At 40.0% G+C, this 20393-nt stretch overlaps 1 protein-coding gene and 1 long non-coding RNA gene across 8 annotated transcripts in view; one reads left to right on the top strand and one right to left on the bottom strand.

Annotated features, from left to right (window-relative positions):
* Window positions 1–20393, bottom strand: part of NFATC1 (nuclear factor of activated T cells 1) — a 143992-nt gene that overhangs the window by 29326 nt on the left and 94273 nt on the right. For 4 of the 5 annotated variants that reach the window (XM_039525290.1, XM_039525286.1, XM_039525287.1 and 1 more), the window contains one exon: window positions 5893–6579. In XM_039525290.1, the coding sequence (XP_039381224.1) occupies window positions 5893–6579 (687 nt within the window). The remainder of the gene's footprint in view (window positions 1–5892; window positions 6580–20393) is intronic. The other variant, XM_039525288.1, reaches the window with a different exon arrangement.
* LOC120398169 lies at window positions 6175–8773 on the top strand. Of its 3 annotated transcripts, none has more exons than XR_005594222.1 (3): window positions 6175–6313; window positions 7169–7559; window positions 8302–8773. It is a non-coding gene; the product is annotated as an uncharacterized LOC120398169 (long non-coding RNA). The 3 variants fall into 3 exon arrangements; XR_005594219.1 differs by having other exon boundaries at window positions 6206–6343; XR_005594221.1 differs by having other exon boundaries at window positions 6206–6343; window positions 7169–7405.

The following is a 20393-nucleotide window of genomic DNA, read 5'->3' on the forward strand; positions in this document are numbered from 1 at the left end:
TAACTGCTGTCAGCCACATACTGAAAAATTCAGACACCTCTTTGTTTATGATGTATATATTCTCGTCACTATGCAGGGAGTTAAACATACACATCCAATAGCATCAAGATCAGAAGCCAACTCATTATTTAAAAAACAACAACAAAAAATGGGGGAGGGGAGGAATTAACTTTCAAAGCAGCACATGAGAGTTCTTAAGTCCATAGCACCTGGAATCAGACCCAAAGAAAAAGTGCTAGGAAACAAATTTAAAAACCAGTGAGGCCAGAATTTTACCCCAAAAGTCTGAGGTACACTCATAGGCTTTGGGCAAGTTTCAAACTTGAACTTTGTAGCTCAAGCACAACCTTTATTCAAAACATAAATATTGTTTTTGTATTAAAACCTATTTGTTATTGTCTCAGTACTAATTAAAATGAAAACTGGGAGCAAGAATATATAATAACTGTCAAAATGTGTTGAGAAGACAGATCACAATGAAATCCCTTTCCTGTTGGTACCAATGTGTTTCCCCCTTGCTTGCAGAGATATCATTACCAATGAATGCTAAGCCATTTCTTTGATGTTTTTAACGGCAGGAAATAATTTCACAATTGAGTGTCATTCTGCTGCAGCTTAAAAAATGTATCAGCCAGCGGGGGTGCCAATCATAACCCTAATGACGTTTCTTGGCATTAAAACACCTAACTGAATTCTCTCTCTCCTCGCAATATGAAGATTTGGGCTCAATTCTTTGTTCTACCCAAGCTACACTAGGCACAGGAATGGGAAGTGGGGGCAGGGAAGATGACTTTAAGCCACTTTGGCTGCCCCTATTTTGATTTTAACCAAAGGCCTGTCCAGTCCACAGACTAAGTTCTACTGAGTTGCTTATGGCCACAAAGGGTTATTTCTAACATCTGAGTAAAGCAATCAAAAATTTGGAAACTTCTCTGAGCCATCTTGGTCAGCAAAGCTGAACCGAAAATACCATCAGAATGGACTTTCTTGCGGTATTTTGGCACAAGTCGTGACTCGGACCAGGAAGGAAAAGCATACAAAAGTGTAAAATAAACATTAACCGAGCATTCACATCTCAGTACATGAAATAATGTTTGGTTCCAGGGATGGGCAAAAGTTCAGGTCAGTTCTTAATTTCCCCAAAGCAGCTGACTCTTTGGCTAGTTAGTGATAATTCTGCCCTGTTTTGCAAATGGCTGTATAGCTCATTTGTACTCCAGTGGCCTGGCAAGCCAAGTCCTGGGCCCAGTTCTCCTTCATGTGGCAGTTATCTTGAGCCCTGTGAACAATCTTCTGCCTGGCTTTGTATCGAAGGCTCATTGCTGATAAATCACTTAACAGAATAGATTTTGTGTTTAGCTGTCGGTCTGTCTTGTAGGGTTTTCTATAGCTCCTATCACCCTAGTGTCTGAGCTGTTCCCAGGTTAGATTCTCGTGCGATTCATGAAATCTTCTCCTTTCCCCAGTATGGGAGTCTCTGCTTGGGACATATGTCTTTCCTTTTAATAAGGCACCTTTCATATCAAAGATACTCATTGACTTTATTGGGCTTCGGATCAGACCCCGAGTTCAATACTGCTAAGGGAGAAGCCATTAGGCAATCAGCAATATCTCCCACACACAGTGTCTTGGACATTACCACTTGCATTATTGAATAAGGACTGTTGGTCAGGGCATGGAGGGCATTTATTCTATGGAATTTCATGGATGACCAACAGAGACAGGGATAAAAGCTCATTTTAACTCTTTCATCTGAAGGACAACACCTTGAACAGTACCTCAGCCCTTACTACGGCAGTGTCAGCATTGGGAGTCAGTCAAAGTCTTGTTTGGGATTAAATCTCAGCATCATGTGACACAAGAGTGCTAACTGAGCCAGACACACGTCAATATTAGTAATATATTCACATCTAGCTCATATGATTTTCCGTGGAGTTTCAAGGGTTTTATAAATGTTTTTGAGACAGATATTCATGTACTGAAACAGGCTACCAATCGAATCAGTAGCCCAGGTGGCTACTGTTGGTTTTTGTTTAAAATGAAATTGCCAAGACCAACACTTACTTGCCAAAATAGAAGCCTCCTTGGGTTTTTTCTTTATACCATGTTAGCTGAGTATCATTACACCAACACTGAAACATCATATACAGTGCATATATTTATATACACACACTGACTGCTTTTTTAGAAGGACCTCTGTGATGTAGATGGCCTAAGTCTGGAACTATTCCAGACCAAATGAATTAATATTGCTTTGATCCCACGGGCTGAACCTGAAAAACTTCTGTTTATTCCAGGTCCAAGATTACTTAAAATGTATTAGAATTAGGGATATATAAATCAAACCAGAAAAAGAAAAGGCAAGTTTGTGAGACTCTGAATCAAATATCACTTTGTGTAACCAGGGTTGGATTTTTAATTTGTCCTGTGGTCACATTAGCGTGCTATCTATTTTAGGATTTTACACTGCCACCCATCACCATGGTATCTGAGCGCCTTCCATATAAAATCAATAGCAATAAAAGTTGCTATTGGGCTTCATGGAATCACTGGCATGTCTCCTTTTACAGAGTAGGGCCTTTGGTTTTGATTTCTTAGATTTTACTAAATTACTTTTAGGGAGAGGAGGAGTTGGGTGGTGTGTTTTGGGTAGGAGGGAAGGAATGCTGTGCATTAAAATTAACTTATTTTTACAGATTTTGTATTGTTTATTCACACGAAGACGTACAAACAAAGTTTAATTAGCTATAACAGTTTGAAGGAGACATGAGTGAATCAATGTTTAAATTATAAATAGAAGGTGATTTTAATCTATTAAAAATAACGATGAAATTGTCTCCTTATTCCTTGGTCTGACTGGAGTTCTGCTTTTCCACCTTCAAAATAGGATTACAAAATACATACAGTCTACATAATTCTCCAACAACAACAAAAACCACTTGAAGATGCATAAAATACTAATGGGAAATAATGATGATGGTTTGATTTTAACTGCAGCCAAACAAAAGCAAACAAAAGGGTCTTTTTCCTAGTTAATCAGACCCACTTTGTGATATCTTTACCCCCAGTGGTGAGTACCTACAATTAGTACCTACAATTGGCTCCAATTACTTCAGTGAAACAATTAATGAAGTAATGCACTATTCACTGTGAGCAAAGGTATCACAATCTGGCCCTCAGTGAGTAATATATAACTGGAAACCAAGAGATGTCGCAGTAACCAAGCTGCCCTTCTGAACTGTGCCTGTACGTCAAAATTCCATCCTTCTATAATCTGTCTTTGGGTATGAGAAGGTGGCTCTTTACTGAAACAACCTCTTAAAAATTATTCACTACACTTGCAAGCAATGAGACAGTTAGGGAAGATGGGGCAACCCTAAAAGGACAGACTTCTACTACTACTTTAACTTCTGATTAACCGTAGCAGGGACTGATAGTGTGCGAGGTGGCACTGATGAAACGTGAATTTGTGCTGTATTTTTAATGTAAAGTGTAATCCATATGTAAACCAAAACATTATTATTGGCACTAGCACATAGAACATAATAAAAATAATAAGCAGCAATAAAATTGCCATCGGCAGGAAGGGAAGTAAACAGTGTAAATCAGTTGGAAAGAAGGAGATGAGTAGGGAAAGGAGACATAACATTATAGTTGTGAGAAAAGTTCTGTCAGTTTCTCAGGTACATTTCTGGGAGTCAGATGTTGATGTGATGGGAGAATTTCCTCTGTCCCTTAAATAAATAAATAAATAAATAATATATATATATATATAAAAAATTATGCTACCACCACTTTTAGAGAGTGATCCTTAATTTGTGGAAGTAGGGTAACAATGGCGTCATGTATTGTCTTTTACTATTAAGAAAAGCAGGGATTGTTTCTCTATCTCTTGTTCTGTGGCTGGTCACAGAATGGCTTGAAATAGCATGATACATACTGAAGTATGGATTCTATCATCTGGCTACAGTGATCGGGGAATGCAAAATAACTACCATGCCAAAGTCATTTGTGTTATGTCAGAGAAAATAAGCTTCGGGTGGGGAAATGAAATTCTCTTTTCCAGAACACAGAGCATCAACAGAGTAGACCTGTGACATCTACTGCAAGCTAGGAGCTGTAACAGGTTCTGAGACTGCTGTGCACCTCTTCACTGAGGGGGTTCTGGCTAGTGGATCTGTGCATCCCTACATCCAACATTCCTGAGCCCCAACCATGCCACTCCAATGGGGTGCAGCAGAGAACCCTTCTGAATGCTGAGGGGGTGTTTCTCCCAGTGGGACTTCACCAATTGCCCAGCCTATCAGCATGACTCAGAATGAGAGAGTTCTGATATTCCTATACTTCTCTCTTCCAAAGTAATCCTTTCAATTTTTTTATTAGTTGTAAAATAAATCAATTGTATTAAACAAAAAAGGAAGAGAGGGGATGATGGGTATAATTTGTGGAGGGGTAATGTGGTGCTTTTCTGGAGGCATAGTTGCATGACAGCTACTGATATGGATTGAATCTCCAAGATTATTATATGTAGATCCCAGCTGTTAATCTTGTGATCAGTCCCACCCTGGCTAATCTTTGTTTTCTATCAATCTTTCATTTGATTGGGGTTTTTTACTTTTTGTTTATTTCATTTTGGGGGATGCATCAGCTTTAATCTTGTTTCTCATGGCAGTATGCATGTGGAAAAAATGGACAACGTTTATATGAAGACAAGCGTGTCCTCAGCATAGAAAGAAATGCAGTGAAGTTGTGTAACAGCCATGTAAAACTTTAATGAACTGTGCTCCTAATTAGGACAATTCCTTCGATTTGTCTGTCATGTAACTGATTAGGATCTCTATTAAGGAAAGATGTTTTCTCAGAACTGAAAAGCAAAATGTTGTTATTCAAGCCCAAAATACTAATGTTTTTATCCTAATTCAACAAGTATCATGCAGTTTGAAATCAAATGAATAACAGTCCCCAAAATTATATTAAAAAAGTAAAATTAATTGTCTTTTGTTATAGTTTCTCCCTGAAAGACAATCACATTCAGAAGCTTCTTGGTACCAATTAGTTTCAATATAGAAATTTCAAAGACATTCCTTTTCCAAACAGCATAGTATGTTATATAAAAATATCTTGCTACTGAAAGGGAGCTCACATATTGCATTAAAGTGAAGGTTCAGAATACTACTGGGATACTTAGCGGTAAGTGTTAAATCACAGTTCAGGGAGGTCATATAATCAAATTCCAGATAACCCTCTTTATTATGTTCTGATAATAAATCTTTGGAAACCAAAGTCTGACAAGTTCATCACAGCATTTTAACATTTGAGTGGTGCGTGTGGGTATATATCTATAAAATCTTAAAAACTAAAAAAACACTGGCTACAAATCTACAGTAGGAACTAAAGAAAAAAGCCCTAGCGGCAGATGCTACCCGACTGTAAAGCCATCAGCTGAAGGACATGCCTCAGTTTTAAATTTGAGTTTTCTCAGCTGAAATAGAGCAGTTCATCCTTTAGTTCCAATTAGCAGATTTGTGTATCTGAAATTTCATTGCATTACGAACAGGACAATGTTAAATATGTTTTCACTGCCATTCCACAGGTCACTGGCATAGGCAGAAACCAAGACCATATGGTTAAGATTATTGCAATGTAGCTATTGGTCATGCAGCTAGCTCTACAGTGACTAACAGCATTTAATGCTTAAAAATACACTTTCGTTATTGCAAACAAAATTAAAGAACTCTTTCTCAGACAGAGAACATCAGCACAAAATTCTGCACCATTCCACAAAGCTGTTAATTTGCACTTTCTTCCATCAGAATTGTGAAGGGGGTTAAAAGAACTCACTGATATAGCAATATGGTTGAATGCAAACCTCTACAGCTGTGGAAGACTTACCATCATCCAGGTACAACTGGTCCAATTCCTCAGGTTCTCGCTTGATCATTACAGGAATAGGGGCCAAATTATGATTACTGTCCTCATGCAACTCTGGCAATGACAGTGGTTGGTTTGTTGGAGACTCATTTCTTTGAACCTTCGGCAGTTGGTGCTGCTGTTGACCCATTATGGATGAGTGAGTTGGACTGCAGGACTGCAAATAGGTTGGCTCTTGGGTAACGGATGGAACTGGAGAAGAGGGACTGTTGGGATAGAGTGTTTGTTGGTAACCAAGGGAACAGCTACTGCTCAGATGTTGACTCACCTGCGGCTGCAGCATGATGAGAGATGATTGCTCTGGAGAACTTGGGTGCACAACTATAGACCTTGGCACTTCCTGTATGGTGGGGACACCTCCAGCGGGCTGCTGAAGTCCTAGGTGACTGTGGCCCGGGTTGGTGATGCACTTGTAAGCAGAAGATGAAAGATCATGCAGCTTGGGGCTTGAGTTGGGGGAAGATGACATCACAGTGTTTCTCTGCTGACAGGAAGTGAAGCCAGCCACAAGGCACGAACCAGGATCAGGAGGCATCATGATCTGCTGGCTGTAGTATGGTTTAGAGAGAGGGTTTAATCCTTGGGTCATTGGTCCACAGGTTTGAGCAGGCTCATAGTCATCACTGGGTTCTGTTTTTATAATTGGAACTGTTAAGAGAAAAAAAGTTTTAAATAAACATGAGTTGCATATTGGTATGATCAAGTTGGCTTGTGGCTAGGATACCCTTTGCAAAACAAACAACGTCTTGAATAAGACTCTGTGTGTCTTTTGCTTAGTTCTCCCACCCTATAAAAAAAATGAATGAGTCATCAGCACAAGAAAGTCACAGCTGGTTTTAATATTGAAAAGGACTATTTTCTTTGGACTCCCCTTCAGCACTAATGTGCTATAAAAATCTATTTGCAAATAGCTGTGCTGCAGTAGAAGCCTTGGACCCAAGGGCTCCATGGATTTGTAGTAATCAAAGCAAAAATTTTAACTTGGATGTACTACTGCATTTCTACTGCTACTGATGGCCCATTTGATAAATGTCTGCACATTTGGTAAATTCAAGAATAATAAGGTAGAGATGGGGCTTTCAGAGTTCAACAGAAATAAAATTGCAAAGATAAATGACAATATTGTTATGGACAAGGAGTTTTTGATTATAAGGCTTTTTTTTTTTTGGAAGACCAGGAATCTCATTTATTTTTTCTTTTACATAACTGTGTTTAATCTCTGCTTCTTACTACCCAGCCAATAGGTGTCATATATTCAACAAGTTGGAGCCAGCTCCCAGAGATCACAAGTTGGATCCAAACTACCAATGCCAACTCCTGGAGAATGTTAGTCCAGACTCTGCATACCAAGAAGAAATCTGCTCCTATTGTGGACAAACTGTTTCCTCCATCCCCTGCCCCAAAGGTGTGCTGTAGAGGCTGTACCTGTCAGTCATGGAGAGAATGCCCCTCTCTGAAGCATGAAGGGTGACTGGTATGGAATTTGCTACTTCAGCAGACCTTTGACCATGAAAAAAAATCTTGAGCCTCTCTCCAATAAAGGCAATTCAGAGGGGAGAGAGGATTTTGCCTTTCCTGGATATCCAGCAGCACATGCAGTTCACAGGGAAAAGACCCCCACTTCCAAGGTCAGGTGAACTATAAATTAGAAGGCCCAGGTAGGCCTCTATGACCCAGATTTTTAAAGGTACTTAAGCATTCAGCACTGCAACACATAACTGATTTAGGAGCCTAAATGTCATTTGCAGAAGGGAGTTAGGCACTTAGACCCTAAATCCTATCAACTATCAATGGGATTTTGGCTCCTAAATGTCTTAATCCCTTTTGAAAATGAGATTTGAGCTCCTAAATCAGTTAGGTATTGCAATGCTGAGCACAGTAATGCCTAACACCTTTAATCATCTGGGCCTCAATGACTTCAAGGAGTTTGAATAAACATATTTTTTCTAGCCAGACCCAAATTTAAATAAAGAGAGCAGTGATTTTGGATTCATGTGAGGGTTTCTCTTGCCTAAATAAAAACCTGCAGAGACTTTCATAGCTCTTAGGCGCTGCTGGCAATTTATGGCACTAGCACAGGATATCTGTTAGGGTATAAAAATAACTATTCTGCTAGTGTAGAGTAGATACCAATGAAATATCTCTGGGTACCGTGCCTAACAATTCAGTTCCAAGTGTATGCATGTGTTTGAGGATTTTGAACCCTTAAAAGAGCTTTTAGTCTATTTAAAATGCGGGCGTATATTAGCTATAGTTAAATTCGTTTAATGCTCTCAGTTTTTACTTCTGGTGAATGAACTTTGCTACCCTTGTTTTACAACCTCCTAGTCCCTTGTTAACTTTGCTCCTTTTATATTGTTTTACACACAGATGCTTGCAACACTTGCTTCAAGATTTCTTGGGCTACTAATAAAAACATGCTTAAGTACATAACAGATGCACAAGTGCCATTCAAGATGCATGTATTATGGATAATGGACCGTTGTCAGATTCCTCCTCCTCATATCTTCACCTGCTCGCATGCTAGTTAGCATGGTTCGGAATGTACTGGTTGCAGGGAAGGAGATTCCAGGTTCAAGGACAGCTTTATAAAACCCATATTATACCCTTTATGAAAACACAGGACCAAAGAAACACACCTCGATAAACAGAGAAGCACAGAGACTGTAAGAAAATACCTTTCACAAGATCCTCATGTGTTTTACATTAGGTTCACTGTACGAGCACAAACTCTGGCACAGCTGGAAATATGAGGATCGCTGAATACTGAATTTTCCCAATATATCACAGTTACAGAAACACCTGTGCTAAGTAATTCCAAATAAATCCATTGACAATTCAGTGCTCAATAACCCTTGCAGTATCTCATTCATTTAAAACTATGAGTCTATGAGTATGTCTACACTGCAATTAGACACCTGCAGCTGGCCCATGCCAGATGACCCAGGCTCGTGAGGCTCAGGCTGAGAGGCTACTTAACTGCGGTGTAGACATTCTGGCTCGGACTGCAGCCGAACCTCTGGGACTTTCCCACCTTGCAATGTAGATACACCCTATGAATCTGATGGTGGCATTTTTGAAGTGGTGGCACATGGGGCTGGTGGGGGAAGCATTGAGAAACACTGATTCTATGACAGTGCCGGGCAACCTGCCGCAGACGGGCCACATGCGGCCCATCAGGGTAATCTGATTGCGGGCCATGAGACATTTTGCTGACGTTGACCGTCTGCAAGCATGGCCCCCCGCAACTCTTAGTGGCTGTGGTTCGCCGTTCCCGGCCAATGGGAACTGTGGGACGTGGTGGGCACAGGTGCAAATCACTAACAGACTGGCCAGGTAGTGGAGAATCAGAGCCCCGGTTTCTTCCAAACTCCGTTTGAAAAGTATCAGCTGGTGCATGTTACCAGCTTTTGCTATTCCACTTGACAGAATTACATATGCTGGAGAGACGCAGATACTGGCTGGAATGTCACAAATACACTACAAGTCAAGTAATATAGCCATCCATTCCTGTAAAGAGACTAAGTCTGATAAGAAAACTAACTGTAATGGTTTTCATCTGCTCCTTTCTGCAGACACACTCATCTTTACAAATGTGATTCTAGCTCTTCTGGGTAATTCCTTGAAAACAAAGATCCCACAAGGCCTAATTCTCTACACTTGAATCTGGTGAAGACATTTATACTTCCGTATAGGTGGAGTAAATGCTACTGTCGTGATTTGGTAGAACTTTTTACTCCCATTTTACACACTGTAAAAGGTGCAAGGCAGTCGGGAATAGGGCCCACATTCTTTAACAATTTCAGCATTAATGCTTTTTTTTCCCTCGCCCAGTACAATACCTATATTAGTAATGAGATTAGCAGATAAACAGTATTTAACACTGGGGACTTCTTTTTGACACTGGAAAAACACTTTGTGGGATTTAATAGACAAGATTTAGCTGAACTAGTTCAGAAACCTCCAAGTACATGTCCAAGTAGCCACTATTTACCTGGAGACCTCATAAATTAAGAGGTGCACAAAAGTTGGTGTAATTGAGATCAGTAAATCTGTGTAAATTGCTGTAGCTTGCATGCTGATGGAGGAGGAGGAGGAGGTGGTGGTGTGGCAAGAAAAGCAACAAACGGGATGTAAGATCATAAGCAGGACCCAGACTTTGTCTTTTCACCTTCTTACATCATTGCATTGGTTACTTTTCTGGCTATAAACTCACTCTTCTGCCATACCACATCCTGTAGATTACACCTACTCCTCATTGTGGGGCCTGATCCATCTCTGTATTACTCCAGTTGTTTACCAGTGTGACTCCACTGAACACACAGTTAGCATGTCAGTGTCGGCTGATTCAGAACTGCCTTACATCAGTTGTCTGACAGCGCAATCAATGGAGTTACAGCAGTGTAAAGCTGGAGTAAACCAGTGGTGAATCAGGCCCACTGAATCCTTTCCCTCTGTTCTGCTACTGAGACAGAGCAAAGCAGCTGGAAAGCCAGAAAAGGGCAGCCAAGGATTCCCCTGATGCAAGGGTATCCTCAAGTTGTGCAGAGCTGGGATAGTCAGCCTCCCACACACACTTCTGCATAGAAGGCATATTGGGGGCCAACCCTTCAATTGTCACAGCTATAGGCTGCTCTAAATTATTCTGGGGGCCTTTTCAGCCCCAGGCTGGCCCAGGATCAGAAGAGTGGAAAGCCACCCTCCTCAGCTGTAGCAGCGAGAAGTTTGGTGCAGCTGAGGACCGAGGCCGGACTTATCAATACATAACTTTCCCCAAAGGTGTGCACTGCAAAGCTGTGAAAAAGAACAGCCTGAGGTAATAGAGCAGTGGTGGGCAATCTGCATGCGGCCCATCAGGGTAATCTGATTGCAGGCCGCGAGACATTTTGCTGACATTGACTGTCTGCAGGCACGGCCCCCCACAGCTCCCAGTGTCCGCGGTTTGCCGTTCCCTGCCAATGGGAGGTGCGGAAGCTGGTATAAAAGGCTACTGGTCAGAAAGCTGGTGTTTTGCATTCATTTTGCAAATGACTACACAGGGAACGATCAGGTCCTGTATATTTTATGCACATCATCAAAAAATTAATTAAGGGCATTTTTTCTTCTCTCGGGTCTGTCTCTAGTTTTATCACCATTCACTACTCGATGCCCTGTTTGTGGCATCAGTTTATTATCCTGGAAACCAAGGCATTTCTTTAAACAACAAACAAGTTACAAGTATTTGCTTTGTCACATTATAAGGCTAAGAAGGGCCTCACATACCAGCTAATGGCTATCTCCATCCCTATAGTCCTTTCATGACTTTTATTTGGGTCAAGCACACAGCATAGCTCCACAGATGTCTTTGGGTATGTCTACACTGCAGCTGGGAGATGTGATTCCCAGCATGGCATTAGCTCACTTTGAGCTGGCATGCTAAAAATAGCAGCGTGGATGTTGTAGCCCTGGTGGAAACCCAGGCTAGCCACCCGAGTTCCAGCCTGCCGACCCCCTGGGTTGGAGCTTAGGCAGCTCGCCCAAGCCACCGCCTGTGCCGCTACGTTCACACTGCCATTTTTTTGCAGCACACTAGCTCAAGTGGACTAGTGCAAGTCTGTCTACCCATGCTGGGAATCACACCTCCCAGCTGCAGCGTAGAGTCTAGACATACCCAATGGAGCCACACCAGTTTACACCAGCAGCCTGGCCCCTTAAATATCAGCTTGCATTATCAAGACATCTTCTTCTAGCTTAGGGACCAATCCAGTGGGTTCCTTTGCCATGGCTGTGGCAGATCATCAGCCAACAGGAGAGTAATGGTAAAGCATAATGTATCTGACACCATTTACCTTTATGTCTTATGTTCATGCTAACTTCAAACCTTTAGAAATCTGAGGCCAGATACCGGGTATTAAGTCTCAATGCACCCTTCAGAAGGCATAATTTGCCATGAAGCTAATTGCTGGGCCTCTGTCATTCAGTTTTTGGACACCTATGACTCTTAGATTGTTTTGCTTCATGTGACATAAGATTCCCCATATTATGTGTGAGGAAAAGCCATGAGATGCCAAGAATATGATTAATAGCTCTGGAGTTAATATTTAACAGAAAACAGTATTAACTCAATCTACTTTACACTATTAGGTCAAATATTTCAAATTGGCTGTCAGCTCAAACGTCTTCTTTAAATGACACCAAGCTGAACAAGACACTACAATTCTAGCTACAAAACAGTGTTAAAATGACAAACAAAAAGCCCTGCAGCTGTTCAGAATCTATCAACACTATTAGCATGAACGGGACTATATTTTAATTTAATACAGCAGTCTCAAACGTCAATAAGCATGCCGTTTTAGGGCTGCTTTGTGGTGGTGAGATAACACTCTGCACTGCAGACTCTCAGCTTATTACAATGAAAAATTAAAAACTGCCTTTGCTCCACTCTGAGACGTACCAATAACAAATAACCACAATGAGATCACAGTTTATAAAAGAGCAAACAACAAACATGATGCCTGATCCTGCAAAGGCTTGTGCATGGGAGTAATTTTACTCACTTGAGTAATCCCAAAGCTTTGCAAAAATCAGGTTTTTACTGTGCAAAGGAATAATAAATATATTTGATTTATCATTGTTAATTGTTAGGACTATAACAATGTTTAAAAGGGGACTGGATAAATTCATGGTGGCTAAGTCCATAAATGGCTATTAGCCAGGATGGGGTAAAGAATGGTCCCCCCCCTCCCTTAGTCAGAGGATGGAGAGGATGATGGGAGGAGGAGAGATCATTTCATCATTGCCTGTTAGGTTCACTCAGGGGCACCTGGCATTGGCCACACTGTACAGCAGATACTGGGCTAGGATGGGACCTTGGTCTGACCACCCGGGCCTTTCTTATGTTCTTATGTTCTTAATTATTTTAAAATACTTGCTTTTATATAATGCATTAGATTGGTTTACTAATGATCTTGGACAGTCCATAATTTGAAATATTAAAATATGAAAATGTTCAAAGTTCTAAATTAATCTGATAAGCAGTTTAACTGTGCTAATTGTTTTTTGAAATGGCTTGATGATATCACTTTAGGCTGCTGGACTTGTGTCATTTCGTCATCTCATTTAATGTGAAGCTCTGAGAACCATGTGTTGGCAGCAGCACTGGCTATAATAAATCAAAGCTACCTCCAATTCTTGCTCAGAAAGACTAGCAATTATGACATCATATCAAGTCACTAGGCTTAAAACAATGGCCCTCTGTGTGGGTTTGAATGTGGGAGAAATATTTCAGTGAGTGTTGCAAGTCTGGGTTTAACTGAAAGGTTTTTCTTAGAAGGTAAAAAGTTAATATATCAAGCCTTGAAGAAAAATAATAAATCATGCACATTTACGAGCGGGTTCCTAAAAGCTTTTAAAATGTACATATATGTACATACATATATAGACAATTCTAACAAGTCTGTTTGCTTTTACACTTTAGCAATCCAGATGGGTTTTTTAAAAACCCTTTTATTTTTTTGTCATTATTAACACAAATGAATAGAGAAAATATAATCATTTCAATGGTACAGATGTTTATTCTTATTAACTGTAACCTAATCAAGTCACATTTCCACACATGTATTAACAATCCAGACATTTATTGTCCTATATTTATTTTGCCCTTGGTTTGATAGAGCATATCAAACAAAATATCCACCGTTCAAGGTGCAGCATAGGATATATTCATCTGGAACCTATCTACAAATTTTGGATACTGTATTAAAAATAGCTACATAATTTTTTCATCACTTACACACACAAAATTCTTGAACTTTGTGAATAAATGTCTCACCACTAGTGACAATTTAGGCTGGGATTTTTGAAGGAGTATAAAAGAGTTTAGGATGACATTCTGCTGCAGGTCAAATTGGCAGAGATATTAGGGTTGGATTGTTTTTTTTTGTTATTTTTTTGCCTTTTTCTGCAGCATCGGGCATGGGATGTTTGCTGATTTGAACGAGAGTAAATGGTGGCTTCTATGTAACTTGAGGTCAAGAATTGATGACTTCAGTAACTCAGCCAGAGGTTATGGACATATTACAGTAGTGGGTAGGCGAGGTTCTGTGGCCTGCAATGTGCAAGAGGTCAGACTAGCTAATCATGATGGTACCTTCTGGCCTTAAAGTCTGTGATTGAAATGGGCAACTAAATGCTATATGTGCCTTTGAAAAGCTCTCTCATCAAGTAGTCTAGATCCAAACAGAACAACCCTGTTACAGAGAACCAGACATCCCTCCAGAAGATACCACATGTGTCATCTCATCTGCTACTGATCTAGAAGTCTCTTAATTCTCACTAATTTAGAAATGGTTATCAATTTGGACCCACTTTTACTTACCTTTTAAGCATATTTTTGTTACTTCAATACACTCAGGATTTCACCCCACGTTTTGATTTTTAAGCAAAAGTCAGTGCTGGTGACAATTGACAAATTGTCCACCCTAAAGATTGAAGTCTCCTGCTTTACTATATAACAGCTGCAGAGAGAATGCAAACTTCCTCACAATACTCTGTCAGGGTGTCTCAGGCCTCTCATGGAGGTACTAACAGTTCTAGCGATTAAGACGATAGCTCAGTCTACAGGCCTATTCAGTTCTTGGACTCTCTGCTGAGATTCTCAACAAAGGTGTGTCTTGAGATGGTGCTTTTTGTGTGTGATGTGGACATTTTCCACTAGGAACTATATTAATCAATTCATTCCTAATGGTCACCAAACAACTACCAGATTGTAACATCTTGGGGCAGAACTGAACCAGTGCCACAGAAATGAAAGGCACCCGAGCAATCTAGAACCTTTAAGTCGTTTATGTGCAAAGCAGCACCAATACATAGTAAACCAACCTGTGCTCTTCTAATAATTGTAGGGATTATGTAAACTGTGGCTTCTTTTTTGCCTCTGCTTAGCTGACAACTGGCATAGTTTTGTTAACAAGGGAGAACCCAAAGACATCCCATTAAAAATTCTTCTCTCAGCCAACAGCTATTCACTAAGGAAAGAGGAATGAAAATGCAGAAGCATTCTAGGAACTGAGGAAAGGGAGGGGGAAAAGGAAGAAATCTTTGACAAAACACATAAGCCATTTAATCTATTTTAATTTTTTCATTTTGAAAAAGATACGTTTTCTGAAGGACTAAGGCTAGGTTTTAAAAACCAACAAAACAAAAAACAGATTGAGTCACCCTGGGGGCACAGCACTCATGTGGCAATGTGGCCCATGTACTACATACATTTTCTCCTACTGCATTTGTCCTCCCCTATTTGTAAACACCTAGATGGCTATGGTGGTGGTAGTGGTGGGATGGGAATGACAATGCTTTATTATTTATTGGGCCTACAAAGTATGTCTTGAGTAACTTCAGTCATTAACCCAGAGTCCCTGGGATGGCTGAGCTGAGCTTGGTGAAAGACTAGAGGAGGGAGAAGGAAGGGGGAGGGAATATGAAATAAACCTAGTTTTAAACCATGTTTATTCACCCCTGACTGGGCCAGACTCTGGCATAAATAACTTTCAGGTATTCAGGGATCACCAGAGCACCCAAACAAGGCCCTCCCCTCCCCTGCTGTACCCTCTATGTCAGAGGTACGACGGGGTAGGAGCTATTGGAGCACCTCTATGATGGAGGGATAGAGGAAGGTTGTGTTTTTGCCAGCTTTATGGCTGCTTTACACCACAAGAACAATTTTAAGCAGACTAAACACAGACTAGGATCTGGCCCGCTGGGTCTTCTATGGAGTGATAGGATTCAACTGTCTGAAACACTACACAGCCCCGGTGCCCAATTCTCATCTCAGGTATTATTGTGATGGCCACTAATAGAGGAACCTGAAGAGATCTGTCTTGCTTCCACCAGTGTGAATCAGGAATTGTCCATTTATAGGATTCATTTGATTGCTGCCCCCATTTAGGGAAAGAAATCAGATACCTTTAAAGCTGATTGGTTGCTTTCCTTATTTATGAGTAGCAGTGCTAGAAACATAGGGCTGGAAGGGACCTCAAAAGGTCATCAAAGTCAGCCCCCTGTGCAGAGGCAGAACCAAGTAAACCTAAGCCATCCCTGACACATGTCTGTCCAACTTGTTCTTAAAAACTTCCAGAGATTCCACAACCTCCCTTGGTAGCCTATTCCAGTGCTTAACTATCCTTATAATCAGAAGGTTTTTCCTCATATCTAACCTAAATCTCCCTTCCTGCAGATTAAGCCCATTACTTCTTGTGCTACCTTAGTGGACATGGAGAATAATTGATCACAGTCCTCTTTAGAACAACCCTTAACATATTTGAAGACTGTTATCGGGTCCCCCCCATCAATCTTTCTCAAAACTAAACATGCTGAGGCTTTTTTTTTTAAACCTTTTATCATTTTTGTTGCTTTCCTTTGGACTTTCTCTAATTTCTCCACATCTTTCTTAAAGTGTAACACCTAGAACCGGACACAATACTCTAACTAAGGCCTCACTGGTACCGAGTAGAGTGGGACAAGTACCTCTCATGTCATACAGATGACATTCCTGTTAATACACCCCAAAGTGATATTAGCCTTTTTCACAGCTGCATCACATTGTTGATTCAGATTCAGTCTGTGATCCATGATAACCCTCAGATCTTTTTCAGCAATATTACGACCTAGCCAGTTATTCCCCATTTTGTAGTTGTGTACTTGATTTTTCCTCCTTAAAGTGCTGTACTTTGCACTTGTCTTTACTGAATTTCATCTTGTTAATTTTAAAGCAATTCTCCAATTAGTCAGCATGATTGTCCTGTACATTTCTACATGTGTGGTTTTAAGGGCTCTGATGTGTGTGTATGTATCAGCATAGTATCCAAATAGACTGAAATCCTGTACCTAGCTCATGTCTATAATCTCATTTTGCGTATATTCTCAGACAGCACCATTATCTGATTAGAAAGTACTTTCAGGTAATTCAATTACTAAATGCTTTTCAACTGCTGTTAAACTATTAGGTTGTTCAACGCATATTTAAATGAAGACGATACTACATATTGTAGAGACATGTGCACTCTTTTAAACTGGAGGGATAGCCCAGGGACATCTAATTTGTGTGCTTGTTAATAATGAAGAGAGAGTATGTATTACATTTCTTTGAATACGGGGGGAAAAGAGATTTCTAAGAGACATGATTAATGTCTTATGATAGAAAATAAATCATGCAACTTTGACAAGAGTAAATCAAGTCAAAATATGATTTTAAAAAACATGTGAAACAAGCTAGAGCTTTCTTTCTATTTTTTTAAAACAAAACTTTACAGTTGTCAGATCTTTATGGTCTCCAAATACTTTGCCTGTATGACCCAGTTGCAATCCAAAATAATGTGGCTTGAGCACTTGGGATGTTGTTTGAAAGTTCTGAGTTGGAACTAGATGTCTGGTTGGAATAGGTAATAATTGGAGATATACCAATCTCCTAGAACTGGAAGGGACCTTGAAAGGTTCATCAAGTCCAGCCCCCTGCCTTCACTAGCAGGACCAATTTTTGCCCCAGATCCCTAAGTGGCCTCCTCAAGGATTGAACTCACAACCCTGGGTTTAGCAGGCCAATGCTCAAACCACTGAGCTATCCCTCCCCCCCCATTAAAATAGATTAATTTTAGGCCTGAAATGGGACTTGTTTCATCAAGATTTCTTGTGATCATCTCTTATAGCAAATATTCCTTTTTGCTGCTTGAAGGAAAGATGATTTAGCCTACCTAGAAAAGAAAAGCAACACCAATGTCTTTCTTTTAAATATATTTCAATTACAACAGAATACAAAGTGTACAATGCTCACTTTATATTATTTTTTATTACAAATATTTGCACTGTATAAAGATAAACAAAATAAATAGTATTTTAATTCACCCGATACAAGTACTGTAGTGCAATCTCTTTATTGTGAAAGTGCAGCTTATAAATGTAGAATTTTTTTTACATTACTGCACTCAAAAATAAAACAATGGTCCACTCAGTCCTACTTCTTGTTTAGCGAATTGAGTTTGCATGGCATTGTTGTAGCCGGCATTGCAAGGTATTTACATGCCAGATATGCTAAACATTTGTACGCCCATTCATGCTTCAATCACCATTCCAGGGGATATGCTTCCATGCTGATGACAAGTTCTGGTTGATAATGATCCAAAGCAGCACGAACTGATGCACGTTCATTTTCATCATCTGAATCAGATGCCACCAGCAGAAGATTGATTTTCTTTTTTGATTGTCCAGGTTCTGTAGTTTCTGCATTGGAGTGTTGCTCTTTTAAGATTTCTGAAAGCATGCACCACACCTCATCCCTATCAGATTTTGGAAGGCATTTCAGATTCTTAAACCTTGGGTCGACTGCTATAGCTATCTTTAGAAATCTCTCATTAGTACCTTCTTTGCGTTTTGTCAAATCTGCAATGAAAGTGTTCTTAAATCGAACAACATATGCTGGGTCATCATCTGAGACTGCGATAACACGAAATATATGGCAGATTGTGGGTAAAACCACAGAGCAGGAGACATACAATTCTCCCCCAAGGAGTTCAGTAAAAAATTAATGAATGCGTTATTTTTTTAACAAGTGTCATCATCTGGAATGGTGGCTGAAGCATGAAGGGGCATACGAATATTTAGCACAGTGGTGGACAACCTGCGGCCCGTATGCAGCCCATCAGGGTAATCTGATTGTGGTCCATGAAACATTTTGCTGACATTGAGTGTCCGCAGGCACTGTCCCCCACAGCTCCCAGTGGCCGCAGTTCGCCATTCCCAGCCAATGGGAGCTGCGGGAAGCGGCAGCCAGATGCCAGCTCCCATTGGCTGGGAACGGCGAACCATGGCCATTAGGAGCTTGGGGGGCCATGCCTGCAGACAGTCAATGTCAGCAAAATGTCTCACGGCCTGCAATCAGATTACCCTGATGGGCTGCATGTGGCTTGCGGGCCACAGGTTTCCCACCACTGGTTTAACATATCTGGCATGTAAATACCTTGCAAACCGGCAACAAAAGTGCCATACAAATGCCTGGCCTGTTCTTACTTTCAGGTGACATTGTAAATAAGAAGCGGGCAGCATTATCTCTGTAAATGTAAACAAATTTGTTTGTTTTAGCAATTGGCTGAACAAGAAATAGGACTGAATGGACTTGTAGGCTCTAAAGTTTTACACTGTTTTGTTTTTGAGTGCAGTTATGTAACAAAAAATTCTACATTTGTAAATTGCACTTTTACAATAAAGAGATTGCACTACAGTACTTGTATGAGGTGAATTGAAAAATATTATTTCTTTTGTTTATCTTTTTTACAGTGCAAATATTTGTAATAAAAATAAAGTGAGCACTGTACACTTTGTATTCTGTGCTGTAATTGAAATATATTTGAAAATGTAGAAAAACATCCAAAAATATTTGTAATAAACTTAAATTGGTATTTTATTATTGCTTAACAGTGCAATTAAAACTGTGATTAATCAAGATTAATTTTTAAAATCAAGTTAATTTGTTTTGAGTTAATCACTTGAGTTAACTGCAATTAATTGACAGCCCTAATAAATACACAGATGTGGGATTCAGGCACCCTTGTTCTGCAATATGGTAAAATATTACATCAAGAGATTTAACATTACTCTTGCATCCCTCTCTCTGTCTGCTTTCCCTCCAGGGAGTTGTGAATATTAAAATGTAAATTGTGGGCAGAGTGCCCAAAGAGGCATTAATGTGGGAGTAGCCATAATTTATGCATCCTATAGTATATAGGCAGAATTGTACAGCCCGTGTGGGATGTAATCTTCAAGGGGGTTGTTGGTTTAAAGGAATATTTATTGATGGAAGTTGTGTATTGAGATTAGAATCACAATCAAACATGCATATTTTTCATCATGTAAACACAGGAATTACTGTTAACTAGTTCACAAGATTCACTTTCTATGCTATAAATATTTATATGCCCTGGGATTTCTGTAAGCCCCTCTCTTATTTAGGTTTTCTCTTCCTTTCTCTCTCTCCAGAGTCTGGTGGCTCTAGGCTGACTAACACACAGAGTGTGCCGTAAATTGCTCTAATGAAGGTTTCTTTGGCCAATCAATGGCTACATTCTAATATACCACCAGTACTTTTACTCCTACTCTATCATCATCAGCACCAAGCAGGCTAATCTGGCTTTACCCCAGCATGTCATTTTTCATCACTCTTTACAGCGTGTTTTGATCTTGGCTATTCTGAGCCATTTTAGCTCTTACTCAGCCTTCTCCTTCAGAGACTTAAACAGTCCTTCTCCACAGCCTACAAAATACATTTTCTCCTATATAGTTTATCTGATGCAATCACCAGAACAGCATTCCCTTCAGCATCAACTACAGAGCTAGATTAATTATGCTGATGAGCCACTCCAGGAGAACAAAACCAAATGGTTATATTATCTAGCCCTTACAATTTGAAACCTCATCTCCTTTATGGAAGTTTTACT

This window comes from Mauremys reevesii, linkage group 2, assembly GCF_016161935.1.
Source record: "Mauremys reevesii isolate NIE-2019 linkage group 2, ASM1616193v1, whole genome shotgun sequence".
NCBI lineage: Eukaryota > Metazoa > Chordata > Testudines > Geoemydidae > Mauremys > Mauremys reevesii.